Source organism: Scleropages formosus, chromosome 3, assembly GCF_900964775.1.
Source record: "Scleropages formosus chromosome 3, fSclFor1.1, whole genome shotgun sequence".
NCBI classification, from domain to species: Eukaryota; Metazoa; Chordata; class Actinopteri; order Osteoglossiformes; family Osteoglossidae; genus Scleropages; species Scleropages formosus.
Window position 1 is genome coordinate 422234 of NC_041808.1, and position 21813 is coordinate 444046.

The 21813-nt window shown below is 48.9% G+C and overlaps 2 protein-coding genes across 4 annotated transcripts in view; both read right to left on the bottom strand.

Moving 5' to 3' along the window:
• Window positions 1–568: 568 nt before the first annotated feature.
• On the bottom strand, window positions 569–3636 carry cd79b (CD79b molecule, immunoglobulin-associated beta). The gene is made up of 5 exons (XM_018736348.1): window positions 3526–3636; window positions 2591–2899; window positions 2289–2407; window positions 1880–1933; window positions 569–1382 (listed from the first exon to the last, which is right to left on the bottom strand). The coding sequence occupies exons 1-5, from the start codon at window positions 3575–3577 to the stop codon at window positions 1281–1283; spliced, it is 636 nt and encodes a 211-aa protein (XP_018591864.1). The 5' UTR covers window positions 3578–3636; the 3' UTR covers window positions 569–1280.
• A 3642-nt stretch (window positions 3637–7278) lies between these two features.
• The window catches only part of scn4aa (sodium channel, voltage-gated, type IV, alpha, a), a 28078-nt gene continuing 13543 nt past the window's right edge, over window positions 7279–21813 (bottom strand). For all 3 annotated transcript variants that reach the window (XM_018736422.2, XM_018736419.2, XM_018736420.2), the window contains exons 12-26: window positions 21330–21462; window positions 20079–20317; window positions 19708–19881; window positions 18791–19147; window positions 16303–16773; window positions 13987–14116; window positions 13286–13440; window positions 12898–13071; window positions 12552–12674; window positions 12082–12360; window positions 11801–11854; window positions 11517–11654; window positions 11220–11324; window positions 10679–10949; window positions 7279–10511 (exon numbers count right to left, since the gene is read on the bottom strand). In XM_018736422.2, coding sequence (XP_018591938.1) covers window positions 9253–10511; window positions 10679–10949; window positions 11220–11324; window positions 11517–11654; window positions 11801–11854; window positions 12082–12360; window positions 12552–12674; window positions 12898–13071; window positions 13286–13440; window positions 13987–14116; window positions 16303–16773; window positions 18791–19147; window positions 19708–19881; window positions 20079–20317; window positions 21330–21462 — 4062 coding nt within the window. In that variant the 3' untranslated portion in view covers window positions 7279–9252. The remainder of the gene's footprint in view (window positions 10512–10678; window positions 10950–11219; window positions 11325–11516; window positions 11655–11800; window positions 11855–12081; window positions 12361–12551; window positions 12675–12897; window positions 13072–13285; window positions 13441–13986; window positions 14117–16302; window positions 16774–18790; window positions 19148–19707; window positions 19882–20078; window positions 20318–21329; window positions 21463–21813) is intronic.

Here is a 21813-nt window from a genome sequence, read left to right on the forward strand (position 1 = left end):
GGAAACATATGTATCTAGAGATGTATCATGTATCATATAGTATCATGGAGAGTGCTTCTACCTCGTCTTTACCTCAGTTTTACCAGTAGGACTATGTCCATCATCCCTTTTAATATGTTCATGCAATATGGTCAAAAGGAACGGAGGCTGCAGTTAGTGTCATTTGCGGTCAAAAACAACAAAACAAAAACAATACACTTCACTCTCTTTACAGCTATGGCGGCACTTTGTGCTGTTTGCGTGTTGTGAACAATTGTCACTTTGTGGCCGTGACTTTGTTTACTCTGATAGCAGCGCTCGGAGAGATGGGTAAATACAGTGTAGAGCCGTGAGTCCAGAGTGTCACGGTTCACAGATACGTCACTAACACTCTGCGTGTGTTTTCCCTACAAGCGCTTCTGTAATCCACCCATAAATGAGTAAAAATCACTGTAAAAAGAGTAAACAGCTGCTGTGGTGCCAGCTGTGTTTCTCAAGGTCGACTCTATTTTGTCCTGTAAATGATGGTTTGCTCTCCCCTGTTTTGGCCCATTATACTGTTCGTGGAGCCCAATTTTGGAAGGTACTTTATTGAAAATGAAACACTGGAAAGAGGACTGTCTAATACCAGTACGATAATGTTAATAATGTTTTCAGGAGAAAAACTTTCACAATAATACCTTTGCAAGAGTCACTCCCTGAAGCTGTCTGACTGGAGCTCTTCAATCAGCACAAGTATACGACGGGTGGTGTTACGGTGAGATGTTCGTCGCTTTGGAGAAAAGCGTTTGCTTAATGAATACATGCAAGTGTAAATGTAACAGCGGAAAGGACACAGCAACACGTCGAGGACGCGTCAACACAAGCGGTACTTAGCAGCCGAGAAGAACTTTTCTTCCCAGCCTGGAGCTTCACATTTACAGGTTCAAACAGTATATGCACAGAATATACACAATCGATACGAGAGCCGGGCTGCTAGAACTTTCCTCGAAGCATTCGGACTGCCTCCTCGCGATGTTCTCGTGTCCTGCGGGCGCACGCCGACGTGACACACATGATGGGCTGGCAGTAAATGGTGGCGGCGCGCAGGCCGACCACAGCAGAAGTCGGATCCACGAAGGAGCGCAAGAGGCATTGTCCAGTTCGGCATCATCGGCTCTCAGGCGGCGGGTGACGAGGCTGGCGCTGCGTCCATCTGAGGTCAACCGGCTGCGGGTTGGCGGTGCTGAAGCTGGAGGGTGCGGCGGGTGGGAGGAGCCAAAGTGAAGGCCCGGTCAAGGGTTGGAATCAACGGCGACCTTTCATTCTTCGCACGGAGACTCGGGCCCTTCCCACGGCGCTTCCGCCGGTTGGCTGTAGGCGGGGATGTCCTCGTACAGATCGCAGTGCTCGATCTGCAAGCCCTGGTGCGAAAGAAGCGCGGTTAGTGACAAGGCCGTCAGTTCACGTCGCTGTAAAAGGAGGGAGGCGTCGAGAACATCGAGAAGGCCGAGAGCACCGAGGTCCGTTTCGCTCGCCTCGCAGCCACGGTACGAGTGAGTGTTGTTTGTAAACGGCGACACAGGCAGAAATACCCGAGACGCACCGAGCGCAGGGCGAAGCGAGGTACCGAGGAGGGGGAAAACAGCGCGCGCCGCTCAGGGGGAGACGGAAGCAACCGGTGATGCGCAAAGACAGGGTACGAGACAAACACAGCTGTGCTCGGGCTGAGTGACGCTGCAGCGCGCCGCTTCCTGTTTCTCCCACGGGCCCTAAACGAAGCGGGTGCCTTGTGCGTGGGGCCCATCGAGCGCCGCGAGCCCCTTCTCCTCCACCGCTAACGAAGCTGGAAAGACACACTGCTGTGTGCTGTGTGTGTCACACACTCCCGTGGCAGAGCGAGCGCAAGGAGCCCACTCACCTCGTACAGGTGGTTGTCTTCAGGTTCCTCATAAATCCTGTCTTCTCTGGCAACCTGCGAGCAAAGACCAGTTAGTCACCTGTCTCTTCTTACGAGGAGCCGCCTGCTTGTCATATTATTAAGATAATAACGATGCGAATGGATCACCGCGGCAACAAAGTGATGGGTTTCTGCAAAGTCGGCGAGATGCGTTCATTGACAGGGGCTATTTTAGCTCATGAAAATAAGCCTTCAAATCCAGTTTAATCTTAACTGTCTTGCCTAGTGTGTGTGTGTGTGTGTGTGTGTATATACAGTGTCTCTCTGTATGTGTCTGTGTGTATTTACAGTTTCTTTCTCTTTCTATATAAATGTGCGCGTGTGTGTGCGAGCGGTGCTTCTCCGGGAGCCACTGCAGTGCAACACCTACTTTTCTCATGTAGAGCACAACTGGGATGAGCGCACACGCTGTCAGAAGCAGAGCTTGAAGAACAATGAAGGCATCCTTGGTCTGGCTTTTCTTCATGGCGTCCTTAAGCAGGATGTGTCCTGGTGAAGTGGACAAACATGAACGTTGTTTTCCACAAGTGTGCGGACAAGCGCCTTCATAAACAACGGAGCCGTCCGTGACGGGACGCTTTGCGAGGAGCTCCCGAAACACGGGGCAGGTGCGCGTACGCCGTGGAGGGATCCTCCAGGGTTTCACGGCACGGGAGCGCGTGGCTTACTTACGGAGAACTTTGAGCTCGCTTCCGAGTCCCCAGGTGTCATTGGCATTGCAGAAGTATATGCCACTGTGCTCAGGCATCACGTTTTTGATACGTAAATTAGACTGGACGGACGTGCTGGAGTTTCCGTGAAACACCTCTATTCCCTCGGTCTGGACCAGCGGATGCTTTTCCCCGTTGTATACGACGGCCCGGAACCAGTGTATGGGGCCCCTGATCACTGTGCCACTTTTCTCCACAAAACACCACAGCCTCACATTCTTCCCGCTTTTGACACCAATGAACCGTGGCTTTTGTTGCAGCTGCAGACACACTGTGGACACAAGAGATCTGCTGTAAACTCGCTGAACATGTTGTTTGGTGGTTCAGAAACAGGCTGCTGATGCACAATGCACCTGTGCTTATGAACTGTGGTCCAGTACGAACAAATACACACGCACACACACACACACACAACGCGTCTGGAGCTCATTGTCCACCAGCAAGAGGAGTCAGCGCTCCGCCACGCGTGCAGCACAGCGCTGACGAGCGACCGTGCTCTGGACCACGTTCCTGTCCGGTCGCACCTCTCACACACAGGTGGACCGCAGGTGAGGCGGCTAAAATGAGGTCCGAGAGACGCAAACACACAGCAAAGGAACGGTAGACGACGCAATGGCGACAACATGTCGCACGCGTGCACACACACACCGACACAGTGTAAGTGGTGTATCTAGCAGCGTAAGTCACCGCGGTGAATAAGGTGTGTGGGCTGATAACGCTACATAGAATCAGTTGTAAGTCGCTTTGGAGAAAAGCGTCTGCTAAGTGAATAAATATAAATGTAAATGTAAATGTAAAACACACGAGCGTCGTTTCCCTCACGGGTTCACCCGTGACAGCGCTCACAAAATGAAGAGCTGGAGCCCAGAGAGGAGCACAGCAAAGGAGAGGCCTCACCTGAGATGTGCGCCAGGACGAGGCAGCAGCCAGCGGTGAGAACGCAGCGCATGGTCTCGGGCGGATGGGAGCACGGAGGAGCGGAGTGGAGCAGAGCGGAGCGGCGGCGGCTCGCTGTCACAATGGCTCGATGGACACGCTCCCTTGCCATTTCCTCTCGCATTATCTCTGAGAAACAGGGGCGCTCCCAGCATGCAAAACACGCCGGAGGACGTGCCGTCGAACCGTGGGCCGTGGCGTCGGCAGCGCTGTAAACAAATGAGCACATCTGAGTGCCATTTCTGAAACTGCTCGGTGTTGCACGGGAGCCTTTGTTTCCCTCTTTGTTAAGCGGACGACGGTGAAAAGGCGGCTGTCTGTGTTTTCCCGCGTGAAAGTGCACAAAATAATGTGTGCGTTGGGGTGCGAGCGACACGCACATCGGAAAGGCGGCCTGGCGCTGCTCCCGCACTCTGCTCTGCCGCACAGCTTACTGTCAATAAGTGCCCTATTAGACATGCTGCGGATGTACTGTATACTGTAGCTTTTACTTGATACTCATTTTTGTGCACACATGCTGCATCTCGTTGCCATTTGGAACAACTTTCTCCTCTTGGCAGAAACGAAACGATTCCCCTGCATCGGCAACAGTAGAGATGAGAGAAAAACACACTGTTTACACAGAGCGCTACTTCAGAACTGCTTAGTGCGTGAATTGATACTCTGAAGAAAGACTGACCACATACTGTCCCGGTCGTTGACCAACGAAAGTGTTGCTCCATACAGGCAGCAGGTGGCGCAGTGGTTGGAGCTGTTGTGTGGTATTGACAGGGCTCAAGTGCAGCTCCTGCATTTTAACCCTTCAGCTGATACAGAACATTTATTCATTTTGCTGGATAAATTACAGCTATTTGCAGAGCTGGGTAATTTTACTGCTCAGTACCTTGCTCGAGGGAACTGCAGCCACAGGTGGGGACACTGGCTTTAACCACTGCGCTACCAGCTGTCCCCAGTGGAAATGACCCTGCTGTCTAAAGGGGTAAACGAGGTGAAAAAAGTAGCCCAGTATTGTAAGACGCTTTGGAGTAAATGCATCCGACGCTGTAAAAAAGGAGAGAGAAGTGGAACATCTGTACTCGTTGCACTCAGAGGATGTGAACAGTTGTTGTCATTTCTGCTTTCTGGCTCCTTGCAGGGCTCAGTGGCCATAGAGCACAACCTGTTGCTAAGATCTTGTTTTGAGACACAAGCTGTGCGAAGCCCACAGGCCTCGAGCTCTTTCACGCTCTTCCATGCCTGTTCATGGCTTGTGCTCACATGGGCTTAGCATGGCATCGGAGCTCGCGAGCCCTCAGGTCTGCAGACAGCGATCGAGCCTTTTTCCATTGGCTCTGAGAGCCACATGAGCTCGACCGACTGCTGATTGACCTCAAACGTTTCACAGCCTTCCGGTAGCCTGCAGTGCCACTGCCAGGACAATACTCACCTGAACCTGATGTCCTCAATCTCGGACGGCGAATGGTCTCCAGAAGGAATGTCTTCCAAAGCCCAGGAAGTCTGTCTGAAAACGTCTTGCTTGATGTGTCTTCTGTGGAGCAGCGTGACTCTGAAGATCTCTCCTGAAGGTCTATTATTCTTCGAAGGTTCAGAGTCCCCCTGTACAGTGTTGGGCTCTCGAAGGCTTCCACGCAGTACCTCAACGAGTACATGGCCAATAAATGACACTGGGTGCTCCGTGTAGTGTCTCCTCACTCGTGCACACAACTAAAACATCGTGTGAAGCTGAAGCCTCGCTAGACCCTGTGGGCGACTCCTCAAAATGGCCCTGAACCTGCTTCTCAGTCTCCATGTGGTCTATTGACACTGTGCGAGAACTCAAGGAACACGAGTGTTCTGATCAACCTACTTGAGAAGGTCTGTAGAAGAGGTAAAGGTCTGTAGAAGGGCAGTGTGGAAACCTGGTCACCATATGAGTCTCCACGGTAAGGAAGTTCTGGAACTCCTACCCCCCATAGTTCCCAGTATGACCTTCGCATGTGTGTCCCTGAGTGTCTCCCACCTCCGAGTTGCGTTTTGTGTCCAGCAAATGAACAAAGAAAATCGACAGCTTTGGCCAAGCCAACCCCTCACTGGACCTTGTGACATGTCCTGACTGGGCCGCGTAGACACATCATCTCAGAGCGAGAATCATAGGAACATCGAAAGGATCCCTGCAGCTCCACGCTAAAGACCCACAGGACAACAGGACAAAGAGACAAAGGGATACCTTCAGAAAAGTGTTGTCTCTCCAGCAGGACATGTCCATCTGTCCTCCTGCAGCATACGAACCTTGCATTAAGGACACAGTCCATTCCTTCAGGACCTTATTGACATTCTGTCAGAGACAATTGTCAAGACCAGGGGCGGCACATTTCTCTCCAGTCACGCTGCGGTAAAGACAAGGTAAATCAATCACTGTGGTCAAGTGTAACGTTCAGTGAGAACACTTCCTTCTTTTTGAAACGAAAATGTCTCTCAGGAAGCGTGTGTTCTGCGAGCGCATGCAGCATAACCAAGATATGCAATGGGCACGTTATGAATGTATGTGCACAAACAATGGACACTTTCATTTCAGCGCTTGTGCGCGTGTCCAAGACGTGTCGAAGACGCAGATAAAAATAGCGCGTGAAACCGAGAAGGAGCCGGGAGTCGACGAGGCCGCAGGAATGGGGTCACGGACGATCGTGTGGCAGCAGCGAGTGCCGCCATACACATTTGCGAAATGATGAGAAAACAGGCGGGGGAAACACTCCACACACTCCGGTGTGTGAAAACAAAGTAAAACAACGACATAGTCAAAGTAAAGCTACGTGTGTGTGGTCAACAGTTCCGGTACTCCTGAGTGCGACAGTGTTGGAGTGCAGAGGAAAACGAAGGACAGACACCATAAAGAGGGATCATAGAGCAGCTACAAGGAGAGCGCGTGCGCGCGCACACACACACACACACACACACACACACACACACACACATGCAGTGACATGTTCCACACATAGCCATGTACATTATTTCATCACAACAACACTGTCGATAGAAGAGAAAGAATGAACACAAAGAAACACCTGGCCCTATGGATCCAAAAACACGTGGAGATGAGGTGACACACACACAGGCGGTTTACCTGGACAGGTAAAGTAATGTACAAAGCAGTTACTGTACAGCTGTACAAGTTGCCGAATTTCTCTTCAGTTGTTCGTTAATACAATCAACAACAACAATAATAATAATACGTAGAATAATAACAATAGTAATAGGAACAACAACGATAATAATGATAATAACGATAATAACCATATGGACCGGGTCCTGCTCTTCTGTGGGTCTGCGGTTTGAGTCCCGCTTGGGGTGCCTTGCGATGGACTGGCGTCCCGTCCTGGGTGTGTCCCCTCCCCCTCCGGCCTTCCGCCCTGTGTTACCGGGTAGGCTCCGGTTCCCCGTGACCCCGTATGGGACGAGCGGTTCTGAAAATGTGTGTGATAATAACCATAATAACCATAATAATGATAATAATACGCCTGCAGGACAGTTTCTGCTTTTTTTGGAACCCGACATGTGTCGCACAGGGCTCTACCACAGTAAAATCCAAGCGGCAGAAGAAGGAAGATGAAATGTGCGTCACCAAGTGTTTTTAGGCTGCTGTTCAGTAAAGGAACTGGTTCTTGGCTTCATTAGTGCCTTTCTTTCTCAAAATACAAAAAGAAAATTGTAGCAATAATGTAGTACACAAAAAAGGCATCAAAAGTGCTTCTTTTATTTATTATTTGATACACTTTCAAACATAAGACATTTTTCATTAAGACAATATCGTTTTCAAGCAGCTGCAGCTATTAGTTTAAAACGAACTACTGCAAACTCGTCCTTCGAGGGCGACACGGAAACCATGTTTGAAGTAGCAGTGATTTCCATACAATCCCACACAGTGTCAGTCGGCCGCATCAAACCTGGGCTTTACAAACATGTCTAAAGGATGTGCAAAACGTCATGTGACAAAAAGAAGAGCTTCAGTGTGTGCCATATGACCTGCATGCTTGTGTGTGTGTGTGTGTGTGTGTGTGTGTGTGTGTGTGTGTGTGTGTGTGAGAGACCCAGCAGCCCAAACCACAGTAAGTATAAAAAAGAGGTGTGTGAATACAAAAAGAGCTCTCGATATGGAAAGTGGTGTGTTGGTGTGTCGAACAGACATGTCAACATGAGGGACGAAGAAATCAGAAATCGTGCTGGTCTGAGGAAACCCGACAGAGCGCTGAGGTCAGAGGTCAAAGGGGGACACCCTATTGCGGCATCTCTCTCCGTCTCTTTGCAGTTTCCGGCTGCGTTCTACGTTGTGCGTTCGGTGTTGTGACGCAGTCCGCTGCCCTGACGGGAAGCGCTCCGCCCGGGAACGTGGCCGGGAGCTCCGGGGTCAGGGGCTCCGGGGTCGGGGATCTTCCCATCCCTGTTTCATCCCTGTTCCAGGATCAGTGCAATAAGTGCACTTGCTGGCTGCTGCGCTGCACTTTCTCATTAAAACAGGTGAAAAATGGAGGAGGGCACCTGGGCGGTTCCAAAGAGCACATACACTGAGCGTGAGCATCGCACGGTGGTGCAGCGGGAACCGATGGCAGCTCACGCTCCTGAGCTGTGGCTTCGGACGGCGGCTTGAATCCCGCTCTGCCCGTGTTCGCGTGGGTCTCCTCCAAAGTCCAAAGACATCTCCTTCAGGTGTGCTGGTGGCTTTGAGCCGCTCTCAGGGTGTGACTGCACGTGAATGAGTGTGTGTGTGTGAAGAGGCTCCAGACCACCGCAACCTTGCACTGGAGAAGTGCTTATTGAAAATGGATAAATGTGTAATTAAGTCATTCAGTTTTCTTTGAAACTTTAAATTATTACACTAAATAAACCTGGTTTGGAATTTAAGTGCCTTTAAAAGTGGTGTTTGGGCTCGACGAGGTTCACTTCACACCTTTACAGTGGACTACACTGCTTACCCTGCTTCTACGCCTTTTTACATGAAACATTTTCTGGTTAATACTTCTGAGCTAGCTGTGAAATACACATCTTCATCTGCTTGAATGTTTTGTATTTGAAAGTTCATTTTTATGGGAAAACTTGCACAGTTTTAGGGCTCTTGCTTCCGGCAGTTTCTGTCTTCAACTGGAGTCCTTGCAGAAGCAGCGTAGAGTAATGAATGATGTAACAAGGGCTTGGAAGCAGTTAAAGTGCAGTGATATAAATGATTTTAAATATATATATATACACACACACAAATATATGTGTGTGTGTGTGTGTGTGTGTGTGTGTGAGATATCATAGCTGCAGAGGGAAGTCACCAGGCTACCCCTCTGCTGTGGTTCAAGGCCTGTACACAAAAACAATTCTTTTTAGTGTCATTTTCTACCAAATGATTGAGAAATTCGTGGACGTTACACACCATACGGCGAAGGTTCGACCTCCTCACGCACTTCCGCACTTTTCCTGGCGCGGGACATTTGACCGAGAGCTCAAACCCACCCCATAGCGAACTGTGAACTAAAATTTGTAACAAAGTTCCCGACTGAGATGTGTAACTTGCAGCAGCACAGACTGTGCTACGCCGAGCACCCGGAAACCCTGAAAACCACTCCCACCTGGAGCGACAAGCGTCCCGACGACAGTCCCTCGCCCGGCTGAGATCTGTTCTTCGAGTCCAGCCCAAGACCGTGAGGAACCTCCAGGAGAAAGGGCCGTTTGCTATACGACAGACTCCCTTGCGTTGCCCCCGGAGGCCGAGGGCTTGAGAGACGGGGCGGCTCGCAGCACCACGTCACTGGTGACTTCCACTGGCACCACAAAAAGCTTTGCTTCAGGGGTCACAGCGGTCTCCACTTCTGCTGGCCCTGTGAGCTGCTCAGGTTCTGCAAGGTGCGCCTCATCACTGAGGGCTTGGCTTCCGTACAATGCCTTCATTTTCCGAACAATCATTCCATCGGTTTCCGGTGGGTCCTCGCCCTCTCGCTTCGTGCTTGCTTTGGAGCGGAGCGTGAAGGACGCCTGCTTTATGCACCTTCTGAGCAGGTGCCTGCGATAGGCCCTCTGGATGACAACTGCAGCGATTGCCTCCTCCTTATGCCGCAGAGTGGTGACAATGGGCTCAAAAGATGCCTTTGATGGGTTGTTCATCATGAACTTTGTCTCCATGCTCACCTTCATGGCGGCCATTTCTAGTGTGTCACCCAGCACTTCCATGGTCAGGGCAGCAAGAATGTCCATGCAGTGGATTTTGTCCCCAGTGACCATCGGGAAGTCCATGGAGATCAATTTAATTCTGTTGGGCTTTGCAATCCTCAAAGGTTCCTGGAGTGCATCGCAGAAGTCTGACAGTTTGTTGTATTCCAAAAACTGGGTAGCTTCTGGGTCAAACTTCTCCCAAGTCTCATAAAACATCTCAAAGTCATCCTCACACAAAGGATCACTACTCTCCTCCTGAGCTACATTGAAGTTTTCCAAAATGATAGCGATGTACATGTTCACCACCACCAGGAAAGACATGATGATGTAGCTGCAGAAGAACACGATGCCCACACCTGGATTACCACAATTACCCCTCACATCAGAGCCAGGGTTCTCCACACTGGGGTCACAGTCTGGAGGTCCACTGTTCAGGATGGGCAGCAAAAGCCCATCCCAGCCAGCAGAGGTCGTGATCTCAAACAAGCAAATAATGCTGTTGCCAAAGGTTTCAAAGTTGAACATGTCGTCAATTCCCGCCTGTTTCTTCACATAAGCAAAGTTCGACATTCCAAAGATGGAGAATATAAACATGATCAGAAAGAGGAGGAGGCCGATATTGAAGAGGGCTGGAAGTGACATCATCAAAGCGAAGAGCAGAGTTCGGATACCCTTAGCTCCCTTGATGAGACGCAGAACACGACCGATTCTGGCCAGCCTGATGACACGGAAGAGTGTAGGGGACACGAAGTACTTCTCAATGATGTCTGACAGCATGATACCTGAAAGAGCAAGGATTGAGTGAGAACACGAGCACAACAACTTTCAATTCGTAGCTGCGTTAGACATGTAAAGCACACCTATCCGTTCAACGAGGAGGATGCACTATCTTGTCTCTCCTGACTGCACAGCGACATTTGGTAAAAAGCTGGCAAAAGGGAGAACCTACCAAGTACTGAAAGAATGACCACAACAAAATCGAAAATGTTCCATCCAACAGTGAAGAAGTATTGTCGGAGCGCAAACATCTTCAGGACACACTCGCAGGTGAAGATCACGATGAAGACCAGGTTTATCTGGTAGAGGACATTTTCTTTCTCCACGCTTTGATCGTCCGTCTCCACCATCATGGTCACCATGTTGAGGCAGATCAATACCATGATGAAAATATCAAAAAACTGCTGCATAATGAAGTCAAACACCATGCCTTGAATTTTATTCTTCGCATCCAAGTAAAAGGGTGGAGACAGGAAGGAACAAAAGGAAAAAAAATTGGAAAAATAGTTAATGTGGAGATTTGCTTTCTGAGAAAAACGACATGCTTCAAAGATGAAACATTCATTTCCTGACACAGGCCACATGATAGGTGACTCAGCGTTTTAGCTATAAGCTGTTCAATCTCATTTCTAGAAAAGGTTAAAATTGTCACAATACTACGATCAGTCAACTGGCCTGTGCGTGTAGTGACACTCGTGGAGGCGGCTGCATACCGAAGGTCTTGGTATGGGCTTTACTGGCTTCTTGGAGCCAAGTTTCTTCATGGCATTGTAATACTTCTTCTGTTCCTCAGTCATAAATATGTCCTTTCCTCCTAAGTGCAAGCACAGAAACAATTATCCTTGACAGAACTGTTACTGAGCACACATTTTATGTAAAGAGCTTTTTGCGCACTATCTGGACAGTGCTTTGCAGCACAACTTCACGTCACTGTCAACAGTTTTTGCTGCTTTCTTTGGTGTTGCATCAACAGCGGCGCGCAACCACACGGATCGCGCTCGGACACTTATCTTTTTCTTTTGCTGATTGAAGTTGTCGATGATGACACCAATGAAGAGGTTGAGTGTGAAGAAGGACCCAAAGATGATGAAGATGACAAAGTACAAGTACATGTAGAGGTTCTCCTCATAGGAGGGCTGCTCCTCCACCTGTTGGTATCACATGCATTAAAGAAATGTTTGACTGAGGACAAGTCACAGTGAATTTGGCAACTCAAACACCACTTTACGGTATATTTCATATTACACTGCTTACTTTAAACATGATGTCCTGTGTTATTTGACGAAACACATACCTCTCGTGAGTCCACAGCAGCATACATGATGTCCATCCAACCTTTAAATGTAGCCTGAATGGAAAGATACAGACAGACACAGACACAATAATGCTTTGCATTTCCACTCAGAAAAGCACGCAGTAATGCATGGTGCTCTATAACTCTTCGGCTCAGCCACGGCATCAACACCATCGACCAGATGGAAAGAGAACACGAAGAGCCAAGGCCTAAGCGAAGTTTTAGCCAGAACCTGTACTGAGCTCCTGGGATCGAGGCCTATTTGCATAACACGTACTCACCACTTGCAGCAGAGAGAGATAACCCAAGCCGACGTTGTCATAGTTGACTTTGACGTTGACCCAGCGCACCTCGTTGGTGTGCATGAGGGCCATGCAGTCGCTCTTGTTATTCACAACATCAGTGGGGAAGCGCTCCTCTGAGGTGGTGTTAATGCAGTGGTAGAACTTCCCAGCAAACAGGTTAACCCCCATGATGCTGAAGATGAGCCAGAAGATGAGGCACACGAGCAGAACGTTGAAAATGGAGGGGATGGCCCCCACGAGGGCGTTTACCACCACCTGCCGACCGACCAAGAGGACAGATCTCAGTCGGAATCCACAGAAACTGGGCCGATAACAAGTACGGAGCTGGACATGGACACATAGAGTAGACACCAAAGCTCATGTAGAAGCTTTAGTACTTGTCACTGATTGATGATAAACAAACAGGCCACACTTACTGTGTAAATGTGTCACAGGCACACACTCACCCTCATCCCCTCAAACCTGGAAAGGGCCCTCAGGGGCCTCAGGGCCCTAAGCGTTCTCAGAGACTTAATGGCCCCCAGCTCAGAGTAGCCCAGGAGGTTGGCTGTCAGACTGATCAAGGACACCTGAGAAGATTCGATGGGTTTTAATGCAGGGTATGCAATCAACACATGGGGTGTATTAATTTATGGCCAACTTTGTGTCTATCAAGCAGTCCATCAAGCCATTTACTGCAAAAGAGTTCACTAAGAATGTCAATTTCACAGTCTGATGATGGCAGGAAGGTTGATCTTGCATCAGTCTAACAGATAAGCATGAAAATAAAACACAAAAAGGCACGAAACGTACATCAACGATGAGGAAGTCCAGCCAGCACCAGGCGTTTGTGAAGTACACTTTGAAGCCGTAAGCCACCCACTTGAGGAGCATTTCGACAACAAACACATAGGTGAACACTTTGTCTGCGTATTCCAGGATGGTTTTGATAACTCTGCGCTTTTCAATGTATATGTCTTCGAAAGCCTTTGGAAAAAGCAACAAAACAGCCGTCTGAAACCATTTTAAAACAAATGCTCAAGACACGAAAAACCCGTCCTGTGTTGCAAGGACTTAACCAGAGAGGAAGTCTGTCGTCAAGTAAAAAAAACGCGCTTTTGTACTTTTGTGCAACCTTGTTCCGATAGAACGTTCTCCAGTGTCCGCACGCATTCACGCTGCAGCTACAGGGTGAACCTACCAGGGCTCCACTGCTCAGAAGGATCATGAAGATGATGAAGGTCTCAAAGTAGCCGTGCTCCACAATGGTAAAGCACGTTTTCCGTAGGTTCCACCAGGTCTTGCCCTTCCCCTCCGTGACGTCTACCATCAGACACGGCATACGCCGGAAGCAGTCTGCGAGGGGCACACGTCCAACAAAAAGCTCCTGAGGGCTGGGTTTCTGCCTTCATCTTCATCAACAGGACGAGGACGACGCGTTCGACACAGGGTCCCCTCTGTACTGCAAGAATAACTAAGGCAAAATCGTCTCACAGGTTCACACATGTTATTGCCTGAGACGATGGATCGGTGTAGAGCAATCCGTGATCCTGGACGCAAGTTAACGTCACGATGTGCAAGAACGAAGGCACAAAGAAAAATTTCAGTATGATACACATAGTATCTGGCAGCAAATGAAGGACAAAGACTGTGAGTCTGAAGTTTGCCAGTTTAGGTCCTGCAAACGGATCTGCTGTATCACTTTGGAGAACGGAGTTTAATCTGAGCGGCACCAGCAGAACGGTGCAGCTACATGGACTGGTCATATAATTGAGTAATCGTCCCTGGGTGCTTGATGAAAGGACAGTGGAACGCTGATGTCTATATGCGTTACAGAAGTGGAGAACATTGAAAGAGCCCCCTATATCTGCGGGTCTGCGAACCCCCCTGCAGAGTTCATACCCTCGGTGAAACAGGCCTCGGGCTCCTGCTGCTCGGGCTCCTCCTCCTCCTGCACCTCCTCCAGCACTGGCTCCGGGGGTCTGTAGTCCACCGTGCTGCATTCAGAGGAGTCATCCTGAGCGTGAGCCGGCTGCGTGGGGAGGGTCGATCCGGCAGGGGATTGAGAGAACATCCCGCTTATCAGAAACGGCGTGACATTGGCCGCACTCACGTGCAGCTCGTGAAGAACTGGTCAAAATGCGATGTGATTTTTTTCATGCCACCCTGGCAGCGACGTCATGAAGTCCTAGTGCACAATGAGTCTGACGCTGACTTTTCCAGACCTCAGAAAGCTGCAGACTGAAAAGCGTTCACAATTTCCAACTGTCAAAAAGACACAGGCGTATTACCTGAAGCACCGATGTCACCCTTCTGTTGAATCTTTTACGTTTTCTCTCTACATTCAGTTCAGTTAAACTGAATTAAACTGTGCGCTGAACGACTGAGCAGTGGCCGCAATAAAAACAGAAATAACAACTGCGATAATGCTAGAAACTATAGGAATGTAGTTCAGCGAGCGGTCGAGGAGAGGAAAACAAAAAACTGCGACCACGAAGAAGGTGAGAAAAACAAACGTCTGGGTGCCAGTGGCTCCCCACCTGCCAGGACATCCCGCTGTGGTCACAGAGCACAGGCGTGGGGGTGTCAAGCTGAAAATAATGAATAAACGGGAATGTACGTCCGCAGACAAAAGACGTGTACATCAGCCTAACGTGGTATTTAAGGGTTTCTCCAAACCGCCTAACCTCTGAGCGCCTTCGTTTTTCAATCGGAGTCCATGTTTGATTCACAAGGCTTCCAGTCTGAGCTTCCCGAGTCTGAGTCCAAGTCTCGTAAAACGGAGACGTGTGCAGTAGAGCACCGGGACAACAAAGCACGCCCAACTTTGTACTTGTTATCTGTCCAAATCGGCTCGATTCTGGTCCCGACAAACGTGCTCGTTGCCTTCAGCTGGTATGAGGACAGCTCGATAAAACCTGTTAAAGCATTAAATGGTCTTTGCTGACAGGTCAGAGACTCTCTTTGGGGAAGAGAGCACTGAGCGGTGAAGCACTTGTTCACAACGAAGAGCACACTGAAAACACAAATAAATAAATAAATAAAGAAATGAAAAAACAAATAACCCCAAAGGATATCTGACTTTAAAAAGACGCCGCTTCCCTCCGTTTTTTGGACAGGGTTTCCCATAACAGAGAGGCGCTTCCCAGTTTGGCTTTCAAACCAAGTTTAAAATAGAAAGTTGTATGAGGCACGGTGTCCATGTGCTGGACAAGTGGGCATTTATAATGAATGGATGGAAATATAACGTCAAAAGACAAACTAGTTTTTGTTACAAACATAAAATGTTTTGATGCCATTGTCACGCATATTATTTCAGTATTTTAATCTATTTAGCATAACATTTTTTTGCCTTGGAACCCATTTTTTACTTAGGGAATAACATCCTTCCAATGAGAATTCACCAGAAGGGGTAATTTTACTCACCACGTGGGGGGCACGTCTGTTAGTCTAAAGCTACCTTGTGACAAACTACAGCTTTAATAACTAGTCTTCTGTGGCACGTCACATTGCAATTAAGAGGAAATAAAAAGCATATTTTAATGAGATACATACATTGCAGAATATGAAGGGTAGGAGAAGTAAACAGTAGCTTATGTACCTGTAAGTTCTATAAGTGTGTAAATGTGGAACTATTGATCATTACATGTGAAAAGTGAATGGTGCAGCTATTTGTTATATAAACTCATCTCCTCTCTTTCCCACAATACACATGAAGTCACATGATGGATGCTCTGCCATCAGAACCCTTTCGAAACACAGATCGCCTCTGCAGATGTTCCTACTGACTTACGTAGGATCTTTTCTGAGCTTGTGAGAGCCGACACCAAAAAAGCCACAGTATCGAGCGTGTTCTGCTAAGGCGGCCGTGCAAACGCGACGGAAGAGCCTGTTCCGCCCAGTGGAAAAGTGGAAACCCGGCGACACCCGGCGACACACGGCACTACTGACAGCGAGCGCGGGACTGATCCCCACGGCACCGTTCGTTGGGCGCAGGTGCGTTCCGGCACCAGTCAGACAGGAGAACGCGCTGGCTGTTGGTGACTGCGATTGTTCATGCTAAATGGCAATAGCGTAAATAATACTTCACACCTTCGCAGCACTGCGGAAAAATACACTGGCCGCACGTACAGATGCACGTGGTCCCAGCCACCGTTTCAGTGTAATAAATGCAAAAATAAGGATCAGTTTGTCCAGCCTGTGACACAAGGAGCTTACCGTTTTACTTTGGCTCTTTTCCACTTGTTCGGCCTCCTCCTCTGAGCTGCATTCCTCCTCATCATCTGGGTTCTCCAAATCCGACTCTTCCTTGGCAATGGGCACGCTCAGGGTGCCTTCTGCATTGAGGAGGAAGCCGCTGGGGTGAACGTCATCCACCCAGTGGGATAAGCCATCCAGCATCTTGAAATCTGCACTGGGGGCTTCAATGGCCTCCATGTGATTTATGGCAAAGGTCTCCTTGCTCAGATCTTCCTGTACTTCCTCCTCAGCGCCACCGTCTCCCTCCTTGGCCTTCTTCCCAAGTAACTTCCATACCAAGCCCATGATGGAGGCTTTAATCCAGTCAATGCCTCTGGTGATCCTGCCGATGGCAATCTGCAGGTTGTTCATCTCGCCGTCATCGTCTCCTCCAGCCAGGTTGTCGCCGCTGAACGAGCTCAGCAGCAAAGCCAGGAAGAGGTTCAGGACCTTCAGTGGAAGCAGAAGGACACAAGAAGGTTACGTGCCGCACACCGTTTCCTTGGTCACTCGAAAACTCAGTGATTCTATGGTGCCGTTTGAAGGAGCTCTGAGGCTCGACTTGACCATACTGTAGGGCCGCTCCGCAACAGACCCCCACTACCCTTTGAGAAAAAAGCTATTCCAGTTCGTATGCCTGTGTCTTGTCTAACAACCTCAAATTATTTCCTTGCGCAAATTGCGTCTATACCTTTAGGATGGTACATATTGTACGTATTTCAATGTGTACAGTACATATTTCATTGACCGTACACATTTCAGTAAGTTGTCCACTCAGCCTTCTTCTCTTCACCCTGAAGCAGTTCACACCCACACTGGATATGACTAAATGACAAGACATGTGAATTTCGGCTGCCGCCACCGGCATCCTGAATTGCACATTCGGCAGAAATAATTAAACTTATAATGAACGTTTTGCATAATTCTGATTCACCCTCTGCTTCTAAAAGGAGGAAATTTGACAAGCAGCTCCGGAGAGGCACCAACCTGACAATATTTCATTCTAACAAAATCAATGAAAACATTTCAGATGCTGTTGTATAAGGACACGAGACACCTTAGATGTTCATTCAGAGAGCAAGACCCACATGTAAGGTCCGCAAATGGGAAGTAAAGAAAACCTCCATCTCGTTCGTTTTGAACATGATTCTGCTACACCTTGGGAAGGCTGACAGTTCAGTGTGTGTACAATCAAGTCAGTATTAGAGGAAGTGAAATGCGGGGCACGTACAAGGAATATAATCATTGAAAGGTGCTGTAAATCATCCCCAGAATAGTGCCTGCTGAGTCCAATGCGTGCTAAGGAACGAAACGTAAGAATTTCAGCGTATCTGCTGGAGCCGCTCAGAGACTCTTGAGTCGCGGAACAGCAAAAAAATCTACATTTTGTCCTCATTCTCATGGACTTGTGTTACTCAGATACTGTACACAACATATATTAGGCGAGTGCTGCTCTGCTCTGCCACGATGATGCCATCAATAAATATTATGCTGTCTGCAGCCCTCGTCGAGGAGGCTATCTTTAGTGCCCCATCCAGGTTATTCTGTTTCTTGGTTCCTGTTTCCTGTGTTTAGCTGGAGATCATGGTTACATGGGCTGGAGCACACTGATCTCTCCCCTGCTACCGTGCGGCTGCACTGGGTCACCACGTGGCCTGGGGTCCAGCCCACCGCTACAGCAGTAACTGTCACTTGCAGACTTGTAGCTGGACGCTCAGAAGCAAGCGGACCGGTTCATCCCAGATACCGATGACACCGTGCCATCGATTCGAGCCGCTTGGTGATCCGTGGAGCAAATTGTGTGCACCGCCCCAGTGCTCTGCATGTGCTATCAGCTGTCCGTATTTGTTCCCTGTGTGCCAGGGACTCACTCGAGACGGGTCTCAACACCTACTCCAAGGTCAGTGCCAGTGCTTGCTGGCTCAGGTCATATGACTTAAATAGACGCTCCCCAGAAAAAGAAAACAGTGCGACTCATCTGCGCTAATGTTTGTCTTCAAGATGGTCCGTAGCTACAGGCAAGAGACAAAAAAGCCACGTTAATGTTGGCACGGCTTCTGCTGCCGAGCTTTTGTTGGCTCCCCAGATGGAGCATTTCCTCTTTTTTCTATGAATAACCCCGAGAGGAAATAGATTTAGTTGCCAGCAGAAATAGAGCCATGTGTAACCAGCAGAAGACAACTCCTGTGCACATCTTTGCTCTGCAAGGCTTGACACGAAGTCAAGGACAAGATGGCGCAGTCAGACATCTTCTGCTGGTGGAAGGCAAATCCTAGTAGATGAGTCACCTCCAACCTGTCCTGATGCAACTCAGCAAACAGCGACAACGACATCACCTTTCAAATACACTCGGTAACCATTTAAGACACATAGGTGTCAAAATGCCATAGTGGTACAACGTCATTTTACATTGTTCAGATACAGCAAATGATTTAATTTAGACCACGTGGGTCAGGTAGTCACTCACCACCAGGTTGCCAATGACCATGACCATCATGAAGACAACGAGACACATGCCAGCGCCCGCCACCTCCATGCAGTCCCACATGGTCTCGATCCACTCGCCGCACAAGATGCGGAACACGATGAGGAAGGAGTGGAAGAAGTCGTTCATGTGCCAGCGGGGGAGCTCGCAGTCCTCCGCAATCTTGCACACGCAGTCCTTGTAGCTCTTGCCGAAGAGCTGCATGCCCACGACAGCGAAGATGAAGACGATGATGGCCAGCACCAGTGTGAGGTTCCCCAGGGCGCCAACCGAGTTTCCAATGATCTTGATGAGCATGTTGAGGGTAGGCCAAGACTTGGCCAGCTTGAAGACCCGCAGCTGTCTCCAACACACAACAAAAGCCATGGTTACCAGAGATACTGCCTTGGGACCCAAAGGTCACAGGTTTGAACCCCACCTCCTGCTGTAGTACCCTTGAGCAAGAGACGTATCCTAATCTGCTTTGGAGGAAAGTGTCTGGTAAATGTAATGTGTTTCCATCAGTAAGCTTTCGTGGTAACCCTTCCGCTGTGTCACACAGCAGTTATTCACAGGACTGCTACTCTAAAGTAGCAATGTCACTTGGAGGAAAGACATGGAAATCCTGCATCTACTAGATTATATTTCACTGTAAACACAAGTCATGTTCCCACAAAGACATGAGAAAGGAGACACGACGCTACCGAAGTTTAACATCCTCTAGCAGCATATGGAAAAACACTCAACCGCAAAACAAAATGACTAAAACAATCGAAAAGTTCTGGCCTGCATTTGAGTAACTGTGAAAATGCTTTATTTTTCAGATGCTCCACAACTTTTCTGCTACGTTTACAACTGTCTTTATGCACATATACAGTAAATAGTCTATAGAGCTGAACGAGAAGACAGGAAAGACTTACCAAACGGAAGGAGCGCAAGACTGAGAGGCCCTGAACGTTCGCGAGACCCAGCTCCACCAGGCTGAGTGTGACAATGATGCTGTCAAAAATGTTCCAGCCGACCTGGAAGTAGTAGTACGGGTCCATGGCGATGAGCTTGAACACCATCTCAGCTGCAAAGATCCCAGTGAAAACCTGGGGTAAGAAAATGTCAACAGCAAAAAGTTTAACACATACCTGCTGATCTCTGTTTACTTCCTCAAGCGTGATAAGAAATGTCTTGGTACAAGACAACCATAGATTTCACACTGGTAATCAAATGGCTGCATAAAATAATTATCAAATAATAATAAGCAAAGGTAAAATACTTCTCGCAGGGAGAAGAGGCTTACCAGGTTTCCCACGGACAGCATGTGGTCAAAGGCGGGACTCATTGGATAGTGCTCCATGGCCATGAAGAGGGTGTTGAGGACAATGCAGATGGTGATGCCCAGGTCCACGAAGGGGTCCATCACCACAAAGTGGACCCACTTCTTCATGATGATCCAGGGTGTGCAGCAGTCCCACTTCAGGAAGATGTCGGCAAACTTGTACCAGCCAGGAGGACACGGCCGCTGCGTTTCCTCCAGTTCTGCCACGATAGTGTGAGCAGGAAAAGGTGGTGGCACCACTTAGCCAGTGTCTGAAATGAGGCTTAAAACACCAAACGTTCACACGTGGAAATGTAAAATGAGACAGATCAACGGCTCGAACCCCGCTTGTTCCACACAGTCACTCCATTCCTGCATGTAACACCACACAACAAGATCAAGCACTAGTGAACAGCCTGCTTTCTATAAACGCCTCATGGCGAATGAGTTGGTTGAGCAGCGCTTGGAGACGGGCCTCGTTCACACAGAGTTTGGATCGGGGCGATCCCACAAAGAGGCCCGAACATCACTGCGACATGACTGAGGCTTAGCACCACCGAGGAATGGAGGAATGTTATTGTACATAAGCAGGGTCATTCTGGGCGCCGGCGAGCACACAATGTGTGTGTCCTCCCTGGGCCTCAACCCCTCCAGACAATGCAGCTCTAACTCTTCTCACATCAGGGGGGCGACGTGGGCAACATGACACGATAATCTTGGCAATTACACTTCACATTAGAGCACTGGCTCTTGCAGTGGCCACTAAGCCTCATGCATTTTACGTCTTCAGGCCACACTTTCACACATAGATGTTGCGGTGGCACCGGCGAGCCACTCAGCCACTGCACACGGAAGGTTTGCGCGCCAAGGAAAAAATTCAATAAGTGAGCAGAGCGAAGCCTCAGACGGCATGTTTCCCATGAGATGTGCGAATAAATGATTTCACAGAAGCATGCAGAGGGTGGATCTCGTTCCGTAAATGAAGCGCTCCTTCACATATAGTTATGCACCACGTAGGATGACAGAAACATGGAAACGACAGATGGGAGCAGATGGAGAAGGAGCTGCTCTTGTGACTAAATGGTTCAAATCCCAAGGACCTTCAGTGGAAATCCAGCGTAGTAAAAGTGTTGAGTAGAAGGGAGCAAAGCGGTAATGTCAAACTCACCAAGAGCAAGGTTGGTGAGCGAGCGAATGCCGTGACCCCGTAGGGCTCTTTGGACCACATCCTACCTTCCATTGCATTGGTGAGGACGCTGACGGCACTCGCACTTCTCTTCTTCAGTCCTGGTTCCTCCAGATGTCCCATGCTGGACTTGAAGCCCTTGCACTTCTCCTCAGTGGCCTCCAGCTGCCCAGCTGCAGACTGATAAATCCACAGCACAAGAACAAAAACAAGTCACACTGGCTGTTGAAAGGAGCTCATAACATCTATCTGCTGTGGATGTGGACTTTGTGAACAGAGGCTGCAAGTACGTCAAACATCAGGCCAAAGAAGCTGGTTTTGATGCTGGACATGTCGAATATGGGCATGGTGAACATGGAAGAGAGGTGCTCACGGGATGGAGGAAGAATGCGATGGGCAGATGATGGAGAGACAGAAGGGTTAGCTGCTCATTTGTGTGCTCAGAACTAACCATTCGGGCTACATGTCCTGCTCAACCTGTGCGCGTAACAGTAGTTACTGGAGTGTACAGTGCTAAACTAGAGTCTCGAT